The sequence below is a fragment of the Physcomitrium patens genome, chromosome 4 (assembly GCF_059467195.1).
Source record: "Physcomitrium patens ecotype Gransden chromosome 4, ASM5946719v1, whole genome shotgun sequence".
In the NCBI taxonomy this organism is placed as follows: domain Eukaryota; kingdom Viridiplantae; phylum Streptophyta; class Bryopsida; order Funariales; family Funariaceae; genus Physcomitrium; species Physcomitrium patens.
This window is the reverse complement of record NC_143413.1, coordinates 558978-578214: the sequence shown is the minus strand read 5'-3', so window position 1 is coordinate 578214 and position 19237 is coordinate 558978. Positions and strand designations below refer to the sequence as shown.

At 40.2% G+C, this 19237-nt stretch overlaps 3 protein-coding genes and 2 long non-coding RNA genes across 21 annotated transcripts; 2 read left to right on the top strand and 3 right to left on the bottom strand.

The window, feature by feature from the left end:
• Positions 1-838: 838 nt before the first annotated feature.
• Positions 839-2563, bottom strand: LOC141045272 (uncharacterized). 2 transcript variants are annotated; one of them, XR_016502439.1, is made up of 3 exons: positions 2207-2563; positions 1269-1358; positions 839-1069 (listed from the first exon to the last, which is right to left on the bottom strand). It is a non-coding gene; the product is annotated as an uncharacterized LOC141045272 (long non-coding RNA). The 2 variants fall into 2 exon arrangements; XR_016502440.1 differs by having other exon boundaries at positions 1301-1358.
• A 2624-nt stretch (positions 2564-5187) lies between these two features.
• Positions 5188-8121, bottom strand: LOC112281017 (uncharacterized). The gene is made up of 6 exons (XM_024517133.3): positions 7748-8121; positions 7008-7213; positions 6666-6773; positions 6355-6419; positions 5962-6027; positions 5188-5828 (listed from the first exon to the last, which is right to left on the bottom strand). The coding sequence occupies exons 1-6, from the start codon at positions 7827-7829 to the stop codon at positions 5513-5515; spliced, it is 843 nt and encodes a 280-aa protein (XP_024372901.1). The 5' UTR covers positions 7830-8121; the 3' UTR covers positions 5188-5512.
• Positions 8122-9312: 1191 nt separating this feature from the next.
• LOC112281932 (uncharacterized) lies at positions 9313-14035 on the top strand. 16 transcript variants are annotated; one of them, XM_090249422.1, is made up of 13 exons: positions 9313-9474; positions 9938-10084; positions 10214-10311; positions 10454-10686; positions 10803-10893; positions 11026-11102; positions 11229-11299; positions 11470-11549; positions 11778-11950; positions 12059-12177; positions 12338-12464; positions 12793-13008; positions 13115-14035. In XM_090249422.1, the coding sequence occupies exons 3-13, from the start codon at positions 10293-10295 to the stop codon at positions 13193-13195; spliced, it is 1287 nt and encodes a 428-aa protein (XP_090105548.1). In that variant the 5' UTR covers positions 9313-9474; positions 9938-10084; positions 10214-10292; the 3' UTR covers positions 13196-14035. The 16 variants fall into 16 exon arrangements, 12 of the variants coding, with proteins under 12 accessions (XP_090105548.1, XP_090105547.1, XP_090105545.1 ...); XM_090249421.1 differs by lacking the exon at positions 9313-9474 and having other exon boundaries at positions 9488-10084; XM_090249419.1 differs by lacking the exon at positions 9313-9474 and having other exon boundaries at positions 9504-10084; positions 12772-13008.
• Positions 14036-16508: 2473 nt separating this feature from the next.
• On the top strand, positions 16509-17647 carry LOC112280825 (uncharacterized). Its single transcript, XR_016502441.1, has 2 exons — positions 16509-16691; positions 16808-17647. It is a non-coding gene; the product is annotated as an uncharacterized LOC112280825 (long non-coding RNA).
• Positions 17648-17906: 259 nt separating this feature from the next.
• On the bottom strand, positions 17907-18914 carry LOC112280824 (uncharacterized). The gene is made up of 2 exons (XM_024516693.3): positions 18658-18914; positions 17907-18564 (listed from the first exon to the last, which is right to left on the bottom strand). Exons 1-2 carry the CDS (start codon positions 18757-18759, stop codon positions 18073-18075), a joined length of 594 nt encoding a protein of 197 aa, XP_024372461.1. The 5' UTR covers positions 18760-18914; the 3' UTR covers positions 17907-18072.
• Positions 18915-19237: the final 323 nt, after the last annotated feature.

The window sequence follows — 19237 nt, the reverse complement described above, 5'->3', positions numbered from 1 at the left end:
TGCAAAAACCATAATCAGGTTTTGAAGACTTGATTGTACACACAATAAAAATAAGAATCAATTATTATTATTATATTCTAATATATATTACTTTTAAAGTTTTTTTAAATTTAAAATTTAAAAGATGCATATTTAAAAATAATAGCCAATATTTCATGGATTCATGATGACTAAATTTGCCCACTGTAGGCCTTGATTACACTTAATGCACACAAGGATACTAGTTGTTTCACTTATTTTTTGAGTTTGACCGAGATAAGTTAATCAATCATATATGAGTCAGTGAGTAGAACAAGAAACTTTGAATTTTGGTGTGTACATTGAGCTTGTCAATACTAATGTCTGTGAAGTTATTAAGCCTCACGGCTTTACTCTTTTTTTTGTGTTAACTTTGAGATCAAATGAATCGTGTGCAAGACTTCAAGCAAAACACCAAATTCTAAGAGCAAGATAAAATGTATTGGCTGTTAAGTAAATCAATGAAGCAATGTATGGCTACAATCTTTGCTCTACTTAGTCAAGCCAACTAGTCAATTACACTCACTTAGTTAATAGTTTTGCTCTATTAAGTAGATTCATTTTATCTCACTCTACTTTGTGTGGCCCAACAAAGAATGTGAAATCTACCAAGGTTGCATCCTTTGCCGGAAATGCTTCGATGATACACTAATACACCCAGCACACACGATGCATAATCCATCATAACGATCTCCATAAGCAGAACAAAGTTTCTTTTCGTGCAAAAAGAGTACAGGTTTCAGAGTATCCTTACATATTCAACCATGCAGCAATATGGACTAAATTCCCATTTGCAGAGCAGCATTCATCACTATCTCCATGAGTAGAAATCCAAAGGCACAAGACCAATTTCAGATTTAAAAGAGGGTGTGCAATGGCGACTACAATGAGAAGGAAACTGGAAACATGCAAAACGACGGTCTACACAACCCGACAAAAATCTCTCTTGTGATGCCAAAACACCACTTTATAACAAGTAAGGCGTTTCCAGAAGCCTTCGGCATAGTAAAGTGTAAAAAGTAAATATGATGCATCAATCGAATTGATCAGCCTGCAATCATCCAACACCGTTTCGTGTGAATCTATGACTTACACATAAATCTCTGCACATAAACACACACGGCGAGGGAGGGAGGGAGGGAGAGAGAGAGAGAGAGAGAGAGAGAGAGAGAGAGAGAGAGAGATACTCGAATTCAAATACTGACTCCCAAAATATCACATTTCCCAAAGGCAGTAGTTAAGGAACTAACTTGAGTAGGTTGAGAAGATGGGGCACCAACACCTGTCACGCGCTCAAGATGTTGTATCCGTTTCTCTAATTGCGAATAATATCTCTCCGCCTGCAGAAAACAAAATAAATAATACAAAAGTTTGAGAAACCAGCTCACTATTAACAAATGGCATGCAGGAGCTTGAGTGAGAAAGTTACGCATCTAAATTTTCCATCTGAATTAGAGTAAAGTTGAAGCCAAAACATATTTCTGAAGTGCAACATGAACGTAATAAATCCGATCGTTAAATGAGAATAATTCGCGCATTCTTACTTAGCTAGCTGCGTTGCATGAAAGAATGTACACTAAATTATTTGCAAGGACTCAAAACCATTTCTGCGATAAACATTCTTTCCGAGACAATTCATCGAAACCTAACGAGGAAAGCGCCATAAAATATATCTGGTAGGGTTGTAGGCTAATCAATATTCAGTCCCGAAAAGAGAAACGATCCGAGGGGGGGGGGGTAAGAAACAAACCAAAAAACAAGTCCGCATCTCATGACAGCAATAAAACCCTAGAATGGGTATTATGTCACCGCAACAAAGTTTTGAGAACAGAGAACAAAATTAGGGTAGGTATGTAAATCCATCAATTCTTGCCAACAGTCTAACATCGCATTTACGAACAAGTTCGAGTTGTCCAAAACATCTACCCATCTTACTCCGATCATAAGGAGTTATTATATCCATTCACACTGACCAAGCTCTATTGGCAATCACTCCAACTAACGCCTATTGAAACGCCTGATTAGGAAGAAAAACAAAATAAAATAAATAAAATAAAAACGAAAACCGGCCACTGCATCTATCCGTGCATGACACACATTCAAGATCTGCAAGAACCCCAAAAACTAGACCCAAAAAACAAAAGCACCAGATTCAACAGCAAGAGTACGCAGCGCACAAATTGCCCACCTCATCGGCAAGAATGTGGTGGCTGCCCCACACGTCCCTCTGAAGCTGGAACATAGCAATGCCCGAAGCCACGGCGAATCCCGTGAAGAAGGAAGCTGCACGCACTCGAAACATGGCTCCTCCCTCGCAACCCTACTCCACGCCCTCCTCCTTCCACACACTTCCCTCTATCTTCACCGCTGCCTCAGCCTCCACCCTCCTTCCCCTGTGATGCTCGATGCTCCGACACGGACTCACTCCCTCGCTCGGCTCGGCACAAGACAAAATAACCACGCTGCTGGCTGGCGATCGATCACCCTTGCATCACGAACTGATCCTCCTCCGAAATCCTCCGTCCCTCGCACGCACCACCGCACCGCTCAGTCTGCTTAGCCCTCCCTCGTGCCTCGGCGCTCTCTCTCGCAACCGCGCCAGCCAGCCAGGGACTCAATCTCACAGAGATAGATACAGCCCCCATTATCGCAAATTGTTCTGTGCATATTCCTTCGCCGCAGCCCGCCCCATTACCGAGGCTTGCCGTGTTCGTCTGAATGTGTGTGTATGTATGTATGGAGATTGTGTACATGTACTCAGACGTACGTATCGCACTTTGTATCAGAACGTGATGACGACTCGGAAGTTTTGTTCAGGATTATGTCCGGGAATTCATTTCAATTAAAAGTGCTTGTTTTAATACATCTGTCGGTAAAAGTTTCGGTGAAAAGATAAAAACAATTTGTGTAAATTTGAAGTTTTATTAGTATATTTAGATATATATATTATATGAGTAGTGACATGTAAATCAATAATTAATAGAAAATAAAATGACTGTTTGAAGTTATTTTCGGTCAATAAGTTGTAATTGCAACTTAAATATTTATTTTTTGATATATGATTTTGTACCATTGAGTTGTAAAGTGTCAAAAGTAATAAAATTGTATATGTATATATATAATTTGGAGACTTGTTTGTACTTGGCATTCATAGAGTAAGAGTAATAATATAGAAATACTTTGTCATTAGCATTATTTGTTATAGATCAAGCCACAAAAAACTACCATATAAATAAAATTATTATAATGGCACACAAGTATACAAAATTTACTAGTAAAAATATTTCAACAATAATCGGACCACACTATAATTTCTATAGATTCAATTAGAAATTTATGAAAATTGGAAGAGAAATATTTTTTCAAAATTGTTGCTTGGAATTTTTAATATCTCCATCTTTTTGTATTTTAACTTATTATTATTATTATCATTATTATTTAAAATTTTTAGGATACTCAAAGAAAACCAATGAATTTTGCTTCAAAGATCAAGTTTGACCTTTAAAAGTTATATTCTACTTACTTTGACTGTAAATTGTACAAGTGGCTACTCTACTGTTATTTTATTCTTGGTAATATTTTAATTATTCTTAAATTTTTAATATCAAAAAGAAACTTTATATCCTTCTGAAGACTCAACACTGACAAAGTTATGCTACATTGTAAGTTAAAGTTTAAATATTTTTGTATATTCAAATTATAAAATATTAAATAAAAATATATAATCTATTATAAAAAAAACACATGAGACACGATATTCGCAAAAAATAAAAATAAAAATAAAAACTTTGTTTTTTTTTTTTGAGCAAGTTACAAAGTATTTTCTAATCTAAAATCGTTAAATGTAAAAATATGTTTAATAATTATAAATGAATAAATAGTCAAACAAATCATAGCAGCACAATTCTCACATTTAATATAAGAAACGCAAATGCTAAAAACCCCTTTGCATACATCTTCGACACATAAATTTGTTGTTAGGCATAAATATACTTTTTACAATTTGTTCACTACCTTGACAATACGATTAGCTTGGGTTAATCAACAAACTGGAAGAAACAATTTTTTTTTTTTTTCTCAGTCTGCCACCTCAATTGCAACAACACTGCTTGTTATGACACAAGCAAAAATAACAAATACAAAAGGACTGAGTTTTTGCACAATACCTAGAGTAAGGAGAATCCTGCGTGCAGTCTTTGAGACGTGGATTCAGAAGATTGCTCTGGAATTCACAATGCTGGGAAGAAATAGGTAAAGTTCTCACAGTTCAAACGTGGAGTTGTATCTGTGGAGATTATGTGTCTAGCCTCCATTCAACCTGGTCACAAGATTAAAGTAGTCCCCTTCTTTGCCCCAGAGCTCTAAGTTGTCGCTGAGGCTATACAGAGAATTGAACAGGATAGGAAGTTGGCTCACCGCCTCACGAAGCAGGACACGAAACACCAGGTGTTGAAAAGAGACACGCCGTTGATTTGAGCTTCTAATGTTCATTAAACTTGAGCAGCAAGAATCAATTGCAATTTAGTCAAGAATCGTACTTCAGTTAATGATCTGGAGAGATAATATGATGACCTCTCACAAATTTGTGGAAACTCCATCTTAAGACTGAAGCATGGAACTAGATCAATCAATCAGTTCATGACCAAGAGTTCTTCACAGCAGTTTCCCAACTGTCCATTAATGTCGTCATCATGAAAATCGAGATCCGAATTGAGATTACACTTAGTTCCGATCAATTCAACTGAGTTTCAAAACGCAGATTTCTGACACTTGTACGATCACGTAGGCTTCCTTGATCTTGGAGCGTCGCAGTAAAATGTACAGCAGTGAAGAACATGCTGGGTGTGCCTGCAACAATCACTACGTACACCAGACCACCACTCTTCATCTATTCCGTTACGAACACGGTCTCAGAAACACATGAACATTAAAGGTGAAGCAGATCTAAATTACCAACATCGAACAAATGAGAACTCGTCTTCAGTTAGATCTGTAAGCACAATGAAATAGCAAACAACATAATCCTGACCTGGCTCGAAGAGGAGAAGGAATGCAAAAGGGGGGAAGGGAATAAAACAAGGAGATCATTGCCATACACATAGCAAAGCCATTACCATAAAAGAACAGTGTCAGCTGACTCTATAAGAAGCAGTTGTGAACAAGCCTGCAGGGTCACTAAGAGCGGGAATACGAACAGAAAACGTACAACCCGTGAGCCACATCGTTTCTGAGTACGTTACAAACTATACAACAATAATAACTTGTTACTCCAGCAATGGAGACAACATTTAGAAAGCTCGTTGTACCATGTCTATTGTTCAATACAAGCCCAGTCCTATTACCTGTTGTACCTTGGCAAAGCTGTGCTTGTGAAAGTGAACTTCCAGGCACACATTGCGCAGTGTCAAAACTAATAATGTACACAGTACAAACAAACTAAAAAAGAAAGTTTATCATGTAAATGCATTTAAATGATCCCACTGGATGATTTCCATCAGGGCATGTAGATAAATTCTCCTGTGAGTGACAACAAGGAGCTTCCTACTTGAAAGTCGGTAATCCTGACGTCTGGTCCAACCTTAAATGCTTTTTTAGGAGAGCCGGTTTTGGATGTTTTTAAGGAGATGACTTCGCCACCTTCCTCAACGTCAACCTTGAGAATGATAGGATACTCGATTTCATCATACCTACCAGACTGCTTATCTGATCTCGAGAATCGCAGATTTCCATCATCATACAGGACTTGAAGAGGTTGAAATTCGTCAGGAAGAATGTCCTTGAAAGAGCTCGACATAACAGGACTAGTGAGACTGCCACAGTAAGTGCAAGTGTATATTAAAAGTGCATCTGATTCGGGACACACTGCATAAAGGGTGCATAGAAAACACATGCACGGTATTAGAACTTTGATCTCAGTGAATAGGCGTAACAAAATTTACCTACCTCGTATTCAAATCTTGCTCCCGAATCAGAATTTTCGCATTCACATTAAACGGTTGATGAAACAACCTGTTGTCACACATAACTTGCTCAATTCACGATTTCAATAGAACCGCAGTTCTCCCATCCCATCCCATTGAAGTGGCTATTATACGGAGACCTAATCACGCCCCACAACTGTAAAGGCACCTGTTACGCTTTAAAACCAAAACAGCTCTTCCTGAGTTCGACGACACAGGTGTGACTACGAGACATCCATCATCAATGAGATCCTGCGCTTAGGTGTGAGTCTATCGACAAACACTAATCCAAATCTTGATAGGGAAATCTAAAAAGACCAAACAGTAGTAATCAAAATGTAAACAGCCTGAAAGCATGGTCATGTAGTGGTTCTACCTATTCCTTCCAAGTTCCGCTCGTACATTTGATGCTGTTAAACCCACCTCGCTAAGAACAACACCCTGAGGATACACGATTGCATGAGACGCAAACCAAGGGCACAAGAACAGAGGACGTAAGCTAGTTAAAACATATTTTCACACCAGATCAAAACTGCCATTCACCTGAATTTGTAACGATAAATTGAAAGTAGAACATATTGTTCATATGAGGTTGAGCAGATAACGTGATGGAGTAAATGCATCAATTTCTTGCTCTGCCTACATTGAAGAGGAACCATGTGCTCTGAGACCTGAGGGAGTTAGTACCTTGTAAATTGCTTGTTTGACAGAAACTTCAATTCTCTTCACATTGCCTCCCAATATATCCCAATTGCTACCGCCCACGGCTACGCTTAAGTCCCCGCAATCATCCAACTGCGAAGATACAGGGCACCAAGTGAGAAGTAAATCAAATATCTCCCTTCAGCTGCTTGCGGTTGGCGTATCTTGCTTATTTTAGCAGAAGCCTTCCGCATTTCTTAGATGTTGTGCAGCGGTGACAGTAATAAATCTTTAAGAGAAAGGGAATAAGCTTGGCTAAAACTCCATCATGTTCAAGTACACTTCCCGCCATTTTTAGACCATACCTGATACAATGAGAGAGCATACCTTAGACTTCACAAATACTAAAAGAGCCTTCTCAAGGAGTCTCCCCATAAAACACTTGGAACCTGGTAATTGACCAGACGATTGGAATTTTGAATATCCTCCGTCAAGCTCCGCAGAGAAGATGGGGAATACACGATTTTCCCTCTTGTTCGTTCTAGTTGCGATGTTGTAATTAGGATCGGCACAGGTTATGCGTAACTGCCCACCTGAAGAGAATGTTACTGTGAGAGTCGAAACGTCAAAAGATTCTAAATCGATAAGAAACGATCCTAAGCTCATCAGAGGCACTTGCAGACTACAAGATAGCCAGTAACCGTAACACACACTACAAGTGCGACACGAGTTAATTACTGCACACACACTCACACACACACACACTATAAAAAAGAAAAAAAAAAGAAAAGAAAAAAGAAATAGAAGAGGTTGCATGAAACATCTGTCAATGGAGCGTGAGAAACTCTTCATTATAATGCTGAGAACGCTTTTGTACCCACAAATTAAGAGCGTCAATACTAATCCACCTACAACACACGGCCATTGCAGAGCTACTCCCGCGGAAGCGCAAGAGAGGAGTCTCATACCCTTAGCATAGGTACAATCACCACGATGCGTCCCATAAAGATCATGCAATCATAAAAAGACTCTCAAATTAATGTCCCCAAGAATTACCGATCACGCAAAGCCCAGAACCCGTATAAGAAAACGGCAAAGCACAACATTACAGGCCAATCATGGCTTACTCAAGGTGGTGGTGACAACAGCAACAGCAGGCACAAGGGCAAGCCGACTGCGACGCTCCAGAGGCTGCTGATACAGCTCCATGGCAGAAGCGCAATGGCAAAGACGCCAGTTGGAACGACAATCGCATGAAAAGGGCCACCACCACCCCAGCGGCTATGGCCACGATTGCAGCACCCCAAGTGTTGGAGGGGGGGAGTGGTGGGCTGGTTTCCGCAGGTTTTGCGGCGACGCGGGGATTGCCCCAACAACCATCGCAGCTCGCCCCGAAGCAGCAACACAATCCTTGTGTTGTTGTTCCTTCCTCATGCTTGAATGCGGCGAGGCCAATCTCTTTGGGCTCCCATTGCGAGCGGGACTCCGTCGCGGCTCTCGCTCTCTCGCAGCTTGAGACTAAGCACCCCCCCCCCACATTCCAACTCCAGTGGATGGATGAACTTCTACATCCCTTGTGCATTCTCGGTCGATGTGAACGGTTTCATCCTTCTTCATTGTTTTTCTCTGAGGCGACATGCACAATCTTCATCTGGCGTGCCCTTAAGCAACGTTTTTATTTTATTTTGTTTTATTTTATTATTTTCAAAAAATCTAGGGACATTAGCATTTAAAAATATGTATACATATATACATATATATATATATATATATATGTTTGTATTTTTTCTCATGTGATAAATGATGATTTGTATACTTAGATGAACAAATTCGTGCTCTTGATTGCATACATGGATACATTAAACAATCTCTTAAACAATAATAGCTTGGATCAGTTTTACATTTATAAATGTGATAATCATTTGTAATATTAGTTGAGCATAATCTTTTCTAATTTAATGTGTTATTAATTGTAGAAATTTGCATGTACATTTTTTTTATGTGTAATCATGTTCTTTAAAAAGAAATGAAAAAATGAAATATATATATATATATATATATATATATGTATTGAAATAAATGGAAGAAGTTATTCTCTTGCTATAATATGCAAAATCTAATACGAATTTATGCACAGACATACATAATTGCCATCAAGTTAGACAAACATGCCCCATTCAACTCTACACAGATGCAACAATCAAAATCTGTGGAGGTGGAGGTATTCATGTATGCCAAATTATCTAGCAATATTTTTTGAGTGTATTTTGAACAGTATTGGTACAAATGGCTAATTCTTTGGTAATAATATTTTTCTTAGTTTTACATTTAAAATTGAAAAAGTTGATAAGCACAGTAGTGCCCCGAAATTTCTGACCATCTTCACCAACTTACTAATGGTTGGAAAGGTTGCCATCAAATTATTAGGGTTACACAAACATCCACAACTTTAGTGTCTACCTTCGATCAGTCTACAGTATTTCTTTCTTTCTTTTCTGGGTATTTTGTTTTTCAGATTAATTGCTTCATTTCTGCAGTAGAACTCGCAACTTATATCTAATGGTTGTTGAAATACCGCCTCTAAATTCAGTCGCCACTTGGAATCAGGGAATTGCCTCCACTGAATCTAATGTGCCATTGAATCTGAAATGATTCTCATGCCATGGTGATACCATTTGAGACTACAAGCTTTTACTGCACTTTATTTGGAGCAACGCCGCTAAAGAAGCGCACCGAGAATTCGATGCAAAGCTGGGGCTATTCGGCAGTGGGGTGCTCTTTCGGTTTAGGTCAAAACAAAAAAAGAGTGGCAAACATGTGCGGGAACTTTTCTGAAGTGTTCAAGTTGACAGAGGTAATTTCATGCCGCTCACAACGTGCCAAAGAATCCCACTCCACTCTTGTTATTGTGGAGAGGTAGCACTTTTGACGGGCAGTGAAGAGATAGACGCTGGATAATGTTTGTGTGAGAGGGAGTTTTGGAAATAAAACAATTAGGGAAAAGAGAACCTGTTCCCTCTGAGATTGAGCTTGACATTGGCACGTGTTTTTGGTGCAATTCTGGTGAAGGGGGAGAACCAAAGTCTGGGTTCCGAGGGTTTTAGGGTTTAAGGGTTTTTTAGAGTAGATTTCGGAGTTGTTATTTGTATTTGTGGGGAGCTTTTGGGCTTTTTTTTTTTCTTCTGTGGAATGGCGCAGAGGGGTTCAATTACTGGGAGAGAGTGATAATGGAGCGTTGGTGTAAGAGGAATTGTGGGTGGACCATGCCAATTTGTAATGCGAGCTGAAATGTACACTATGGAGATTTCAACCTGCAGAGTTGTAGGAATTGATTTGGGATGGCGGCACTTGGTGCGGCTTGCGAAGCCACCTTGTGCAGTGACTTTGAGCCGTGGAATAACGAACATTTGTCCATTCAATTTGAAATGTGGAGAGCCCAAATTGCAAGCGTTGTGGAGTACAAGGTCTCTTCTTAGCGCTTGATATGTATACATTCGAAAATTTTGGAAAGGTGTTGCTTGCCTTCCTGCACTCATGATTTAAATCAAGGCCGCGTGTGAAGGTTTTTGAGTGGGTTGTTTGAAAATTGGCAGGGTTTTGAGATCTTCCAGACGACCGTCGTCATTGAGCGTCGCCAGCATTGAAGTGGAGCCAACAATAAACGAGCTTAGGATGTCCCCATCAGCTCAAGGTAAAATAGTTTATAGGGTTTAAATTTCAAAGAACTTGGCTCGTGAAGTGTTCGAATCGATTTTACAATTGTGTATGAGAGTAGCTAATAAAGGGCTGTTTTGATGACACTTTGGAAGGTTGTGTTCTGTCTGCGATTGCAGACATCCTTGAATGGGATTTGGAGGGATGGAAGGTGGTGCTGGAGGAGACCGGAGAAGTTGTGGGGCGTGTAGAAGAGGTGTTGAACCTTTGCTCGTTTTGGGATCCCTCTGTTGTGGAATACTGTATGCTCAAAGTGTTCGACAGCAATTCCCCAGGTATTGAGTACTTGATCCCGTGGGTGGAGGACATTGTGAAGGAAGTTGATTGCAACGCCGAGCGTATATTTATCAAGGTGAGTATTTGAATCCTATCCCAATCGTATTGATGCAAATACGTTATGATTTGCACCGCACTAAGTGACTAAGTGAACACGTGCTGAATTTAATTCTTTGATATGGTTTGTTGTAGCCACCAGAGGGCCTTCTGGAATTGGCAAAGCGACCTGAACTCCTCCGCAAGATTCGGACAGCCTTGGAAGAGTTTGGTCTACATACTGAAGGTATGGGCGGGAATTTGAGCGCAGAATTTGTAGTTGGTAAAGGAAGCATATGTGCTTGAGGCTTCAAATGCTGTGGGTGGCTAAATCTGCCATAGCCAACTTATTGAACTGGTATCAATATCTGTGGAGCAGGCCAAAAGGAACCGCACATGCCTACACGCCGTCAATTGCAGGCAGCAGGAGAATACGAGTTGGTAGAAATGATAATGGTATTTCAATATTTTCAGCATATTTTGGTTAAAACATTGCCTTCTCCTGGTACTTTCTCAAGGAAGATTGCACATTCACGAGAATTTGCTTGTTAACTCATGAAATCCTCGGAAATCGTTGGCTAGGATGCTGGAGGGTTTTCATCGGTTGCTCAGGATCTCAGGCTTCGTACGAAACGACGGCCTGTGGGATATTGGTAACGCCTGTTTCTTTGTTTTCTGGTCTCTCATGTGTTCATCATGTACTAGAAATATGTATGTCACAGTGGCTGCAGTAAGTCACTGTGTTTATACGAACGTATGTGACTATGCCTCACCTTGGTATACTTCATCAACTTATTCGCTCATTGTTTTTGATGTTTTATAGGGAAGACCTGCAAAATCTTGATTCGGAAATCGAAGCATTTTTGGCGGAGAGCTGGAGAGAAGAGCAAAACCCAGAGACTGGTTCGTAGCAATATCGTGATTTCTTTTCTAATGTGTTGCTGCAATACCCGTCATCAGACCTTGTGGGATTTGCGCTCGACAGATTGGGATCTAGATGCTCGGAAATGAGAATTGTTTGAAGCGTTTGCATTATGTTCTAAAATGCTGGTATGATATCTGCTTCCTCTACGATACAGCCTGAAGTGTGACAAGATTAATGTGAGTGAGAATTTCTATATGTTTTAGCAGGGAAGACATACTATGTTAATCTCGTCACACGTGAGCAGCTGGCTGAGAAGCCGGCTTCTCCAAGCATTATGGATCCTACACCAGTAAGCATGGATTGGAGTGACACTGGAACGGCTGTGATGCCTCGTGCCCATATATTGAGGAAGCTGGGCCGTTTTGACCTTCATAATGCGGTATGTTGTTCAGATTAAGTGATAGCAAATTCATACGCTTCTTGTATAGAATATTAAGCTTGAGATTCTCCATAATTTTTACTCCATTGGGCCAATCGCATCTGGCAGATAACGATGCACGGAGGTTACAAGGAAGTTGCTCAACAACTAGGTCGCATGCATCTTGGAAGGCGTGAAGTGACTGACTTAGAGTCGGAGATACGGAATTTCATGCGAGAGCATAACTTGTAAGTTGTAATGATATCTGCGATTTTGTTGTTGAGATGATCAGGCTCTATGGTTGAGTACTTGATTATGAAAGAATGCGGCTTGAGGTATCTTAGTCTACTTTGTTTTCACGCCAAATTTAAATTGGCGGCTGTCAAAACTTGTGAGGTGAATATGCAGGTCGTTATTCCCAAAACCGTCCCAGTTGATTGCAGAGAAGCAGGAGGATCTCCTTGCAGCAGTGCGGGAACATGGTGGAGTGGTTGCAGTGGCCAAGAAGATGGGACTTCGAGCACAGAGAAATGGAGTAAGCCCTCGTGCAAATATCTATATGTTCAGTTCCATTTGATCTAGTCGGCTTCAAGTATACATAAAGTTAGTTAATTCATTGTCATTGCATTGGCGTCCATCTCTGCGAGGCTTTTGATTCTTGTAATCCCTTTACCGTGGGCTTTACAAAGTCTTCGAAGATTGGCATCACTTCGCCGTCTTCCAGGTCACTGTATGTACGTGCATTGTGTAATTTGTGATCAGTCTGCACATTGCTGCAGGAAAGGATGAAGATGTTGTGTTCAGCATGTCGTGTTCAAATAATATTGAAGTAACCAGATTAGGGAATGTTGTATGGGGCACAGAAAGGGCGTTGGAAAAATGTAGAAGAAGCTGCACAAGCAATGAAAGAGTACATGTTGGAAAATATGTTAGATAGTTATCCAGAAATTGATCGAAGCGATGCAGAACATCGGAGGGAGCGGATCTGGGCCCAGGCTGTTAAGGAGGGTTCCCTGCGTTTGCCAAAACAAGCAGATATATTAGAAGATGGCCGCAGAGATTTAAGATATGCTCTACAAGTAAGCTCTTTATTTCGTTTAGGTCTTTTGTCCTCTATATCAGGAACTTCGTATCATGACTAAGCCGATAAGGTACTGAAGTTAAATGAGTTGTGCGGCACTGCAGAAATTTGGGCAAGAATCTATTGCAGAGCGTCTTGGTATCAAAGTCTTGACCATGAGGAGACCTCGAATTCGTCGCGCATGACCGTACTCTTTGCATCAACCTTACTGTGCGGAATCTTCGGATTGAACATGCTTGCACTCTCATTGCAACTTTACAAATTGACATCAAGGCTCACAAGTTTGCGTAACCTACACTTGGTTGACGAGATCAATCTGTTTCCATGGAAGTTTTCCTCAATATAACTCCATATGATACAGCTAAAGGAGTGCATCAACGGCTGTGGTATGCACGTCCTGGGATGAAAGCTGTGGTTTGGGAGATGAAACGCAAGCCCACTAATGTATATCACCTCTTCTACTCACTGGGGACTCAACGTTAGTGCGAAGACCCAGCTACTTGCAAGATATGGTTTTTAAGCGTTAACCATAAGTGCTGAATGGCCGGAAGCACATGGAATGATGTATTTGAATGAATGAGGGTGTCATCAGCTATTGATGTTCCCGTTGGACTTCATTATCTAGCCATTGTCAGATCATTCCAAGATTTCTGTTATCCACTAACCAAGTGTAGTTTGGAACTGGAAATATTGCTTAAGATTTGAAGCAATATTGAAGTTGCAATCATGGAAGAAAGCAAGCTGCCAAGATCAGCTCATCAAGTTGGAGGCAGTAATGTATGCATAGAAAGGTTTGTAGCTCAGATTCACAAGGCCTTATGTCCCAACTTTGAATTTAGGAACCCAAATATTGTAATACAGATTATACTCGAACTCCTATCACTTATTTTGAATGAGGCACTACAGTACGTGTTTCATATTGACTAATACAAACACCTCTTAGGTGATAATATTTATACAGCTCAAATAAAGTGAGAACATTATGTCCACAATCATTAATAATAAGTATCATTTCTATATTTTAATTTGATACCAAGGCAAATAAAAAGTTTAAATTATTACTATCCTGTTCATGAAATTCACCATGTGAATCCAAAGATTTCAGAAAAGTAAATATTTATCTTCAAAAAAGTCTGTATTAGGAAAAAATTAGAAAAAATCTACAAATTCCAAAGGTCATTTTTTACACAGTAAAGAATTTCTTGCATGTATATTTCTTCAAGTCTTTCCATTTAGAAGAAATTGACTTTACTTTTGCCACATTTGGTAGTTTTTGAATGTTTGACTTTTTACATCACTTTGCTTATTATATTTTATTGCACATTTTTTTAATTAAATTTTAAATTCAGTACTTTTACAAAAAATGTGAATTTTTTAAACAATTACATTATATATTTAAAAGAGCATAATACAATATTTAGATAAATATATGTATATTTTAAAAAGAGATATTACATTAATACTTATATTATGACTTTTTAATAATAATAAAATATAGATTCAATTTTAAATATAATTTTAAATATAATATAATTGTCAGACATTAACATCAGCATGAGTAATTAGGAGGATAAGATGAATTAGGTAGAAGTATAAATAGATAAATTTAATAAACTTTTGTGAAAAAAATTCTTAGAAGCTTTGTAGATAAATTTGATTTTACAAGTGTTTGTAGGTTATCAGTAGATTGTAATTAAATTATTGTCAATGACATGAATTATAACAAAACTCTAAAGAAGCAATATTTTCTTGTGGCATTCAAAAAGAGAAAATAGACAAATCAAAGATATAAGATAAAAACTAGAATGGCTATTGCCAATTACAAAAAGACTAGAGATTCTTGAGTTAAGACAAGAACACAAAAAAATGTATCAACAACAATGAGGAAGGCCTTGCTCTTGGCTCCATATGTACTATCTAATTAAAGAGCTATATGTCAATTAATCTACATTGAATATAGAGATTATCTTTAAACAACTATTAAGGATAGTAGAAAGGTATGTTGTATTTTTCACCAAAGCAAAAAACAAAATGTCTCAAAGTTTTAAAGCACTTCTAAATGTTGGTAATAGAAGTTAAAATCTTCATTTAAAAATATTTTAGAAATGGAATGTGGATACTACTTATCATTGTCATTGCAAGCATGCACATCTATGTATCTTCATAGAAATACTATTTGAAGTTAAGCATTGTACTAGTTAAGGGAGTCTAAATGTAAGGTTCTTGACATGATGGTTGAGAATGATGGAGATGCATTGTTGAAAATATTAGTATCTATAATTCTATTGGATTTATTTGACTTGGTTACCATTCTTTTGAAAAGATTGAAAGCAATCCATATTGAGCTAAGTGCAGGTTATCCATGATTGTTGAATTTGAGTTTCTATAAAGTAAACAAAAAAATGGTTTGGAAAAATGGTTTGGAAAAGTGTATATTGCCAAAAAAGAATTTAATAAACTAAGCAATCACAATTTCAAGAATATACTATCACATGTGGCAAAGTTGTCCCATCCCAATTTTGTATCTTTTCTTAGCTATACAACAAATGAATAGTCTCATTCTTTTGTTTCTCAATTGATGGATGGAGACCTGAGTCACTGGATGCAACAGAGAATGGAGCTGGTACTTGCGAATACCCTTTCAGCATCTAGGAAGCAACAAAGGCATGCAGCAAATGCATGCAAAAGATGTTATATGCAGAGGTCTGGAGCTGAAGAATATTCTTGTGAAGAGTTCAAATCATAACCATGTGGAACATGTATTCACCAATGTCCATAGAACATCCAAGACTGTTCTAGTAGGGCATGATGGTGGTTAGGTTGAAATGCCACACAGCTTGGGAGTGCATCCACACTATTGGTTCCTACAATTTTAAAATACACTATTACCAAGTCTTGACCAAAGACATGTCTTTCTCATCTAGAATTGCAGGAGAAGTAAACAACTTGTTGGAAGAGGATTGTTTAGCACTGCCACACTGTCCTCAGGACCTGAAGATGTTGATTGAGTCATGTTGGGACCCTTGGTTGATATTTCTTGAAATTGAGAGACTGGAAGATGGAACTCCATGAAATCAAAGAGGTGAATGATGATCAAGCCACCTTGTTCAAATTGTTTTCTAATTAATTAGAGAGTAGACATCATCTCAATATCAATCTTCCTAAAAAACTGGAAGCCACTCAGACCATATCATCTGACAGCGCATCCCAATCATTTAGTGCGGAATTGTGGAGAGAAGACGGTAAACAAGACAATCGTCGACTAAAAGTGTTGGGTACAAGTACCTCAACCATTGTGCACAAAGCGAATTGGGGTGGAGCAGTTAACATTGCAGTGAAAGAGTTACATGCATCGTTTCAAAAGACGGAGCTTGCAGTCTTTACCTTGCCCGCAGTCTTACCGTACCTCGAAGCTTGCGCTGCAGAACATGGGGCCAGCAATGCAACGCCCTGTGGGTCTGTCAAGGGACGCAGCCTTTCCAACTTGGTGCAGCTTGAGGCGAAACCAGACAACGTTTGAGGGGTAGCTTTCAGACGCACCCTAGCTCCACAATTGAAAGACTCTCTGCATCCTTTACATTCCTCTCATTCTGCTCTGAGTTTGAGCGTCTGAGCTTACGCAGACGACCATTTCACGGTTATCCTCTCCATCATTCTTCATCTGGTCAGCGCGAAATTGTGGTCCGGTTTCTAGCACCTACAGCAGATCGTCTGGTTTTGTACAACAGTGGGATTCTAGAATTGTGGCCATTTTTTTTCGAACAAGGGGAGTGATGTAGAGTTTCCAGCATGTGCAGATCTGTCGGATTCGTGCCTCGCTTACTATTCGGGACATAGATTGGGTTCCATGCATGGAATATGAGCATTTCAGGTGGAGTGGGGCGCATGGTGCATTGGGAGCTTCACAGCCACGGGTGCAGCTGGTTGGTTCTACAATGAGTATTGGAGATGGCGTCCAGAATGATAAGCAAGATGCATCAAGACTTCGACTCAGTGTTATGGACGAAATTTGCAAGCATGGCGGTCGTTTTTTTGGCATTTGGAGCGATGCTTTACCAAGATCATGCCCACCCCCGGCCTCCCAGGCGAGTTGCGGTGATCCCGCAGCAAAAACCTGTTTCTAGGGTACGTGAGGGATCTGCAACATCGCACCGGCGTCCAAATCGGTCAGCAGCACCGATTCCTCTGACATTTCGTCAGATGTATAGCCTCTTAGCGGCGCTCAGTGCCCTTTCTCTGTTAGTAAGTCTGCTTTACTATCTTGAATCAGGGAACAGTGGCCCGCAGCGGAACCATCGTCATCTTTCCTCACGTCGATTCACTTAGGGTCGCAAAGAGACATGCCAAGAAGGTATGAATAGTTCTGACAAAGTTCACTTGAAAACTATGTACCGAAGACATGCGTGATACTTCGCTGGACATGGAGATTGATAGCTGTAAAGCCAGCTGCATTTCTCTTATACCCATCTTCATCATCATGTGCAGAATTATCATTAAGTCACCAGATAGCTGCGGAGGAATTAATTTATCAATGGTTTTAATTTCAAATAGTTAGCTTATCAGAGTACCCAGTTCATTCGGTTCCTGACAATTTCGTTCCTAACGGAATAAATTTAATAACAATCTACAGCATTGTACATGATGTGATAAGTTGTTAACCTGCACATTGTATATGCTCACAATGACTGAGGTTGTTGGGAAGTATAATTCTCGTGTCAATACTTGAAATTGTATAAATGATACAGCAGAGCGAATGCAAGCAACGTCATGCTCAATTTTGACCAATCAGATGTCTATATAATACAACAGGGTACGATTACATTGCAAAATAGACATCCAAGATTTCAAACCCATTTGCACTGAACCAGGATCATCATCCAAGCATCAAACACGATAGAAAAACGGCTTAAATTTGACCTTTCAATATTCATTCTGAACACTGTACACTTTCGCAAAACTGAGAATCTCTAGAAGTTCTCTGGCAGCTGAGATGGAGTGACAGTAAATAAATGTGAAAAATACCCATTGTAGTATTCACCAAAACTAAGTAACCCACTCCACTTTACTGCTTTGGGGTGACAGTTTCCTTCGCGCGGTTGAATACGTTGGCCACAGCATCACCGGTCTGCTGCAAAACGTTTCCAGCGGTGTCCTTGGCGCTCACCGCAGTCTCTTTGGCATAATTTGCACCTTCACCAGCCTTCTGTTGGGCGGTGGTCGCCAAACCCGAAGCCTTGTCCTGAGTGGCGCCAGCGGCATCAGCAGCGGTACCCTTGACCTGGTTTGCCTTGTCACCCAAGTAGCCACCCGTCTCGCTGGCCTTCCCGCCTGCGGCGTCCTTGGCCTCATATGCCTTGTCCTTTGCAGCTCCAGCAGCGTCAGCAGTCTTGTCACCAACTCGCTGTGTGGTATCCTTAGCAGCATCAGTAGCTTCGCCTGCCTTGTGCTGGGCAGCTCCGGTCGCGTCGGAAGCGTCAGACTTAGCAGCTTGGGCCTTTGAGCTTGCGTAGTCCCCAGCTTGGCCAGCCTTGTCTTGGGCAGTTCCGGTAGCGCTCTGCAATCACGAGGAAACGAATGTCAATCGCAAGTACACAACCCTGGTCAGAAAAATCAATCACGGACACTAACTTAGAAAGTGAAAGTGCACCTTAGCGGCATCCTTGGCGTGTCCAGCCTGCTCTTGTCCAAACCCCTTGGTCTCCTCCGCCTTCTTTCCAGCCTGCTCCTTGGTTTGCTCGAAGGTCGACATCTCGACGAAAGCCGGTGACGGAGACTGATCTCAAATGCAGAGCTCTAGAAAAACGTACAGATGTGGGGCGAGCTAGAAACACACAATGACTGACTGTAAAACGGTAGAAGAGAGGAAGAAGAACGTAAGTAGATAAGAAGAAGAAAGGCAATTGCAGCGGTTGAATTACAGTGAGAGGGAGATGGAGGAGTTATAAGGCAACGGGGAGTAATGGGTGCCAGTTGGCGAGGCTGCACGTGGACATGACCCCGGCCTGGGAGGGTCCCATGTGTGCCGGATGTGGGCGCTACATGGGTGCCACGCCACTTGGCCATTCCCTACGTGTCACTCCCTGGGCCGTCTTATCCACGTCGGACCACTCCAAAACGGTGTTCGTCTTCCTCATGGAATTCTGGCGCCATCTCAGATTTTGAGCCACGTCAGAGAGAGAATCCGTTTGCTGATTAACAAGGATTCAATATATCATTTCGAATATTAA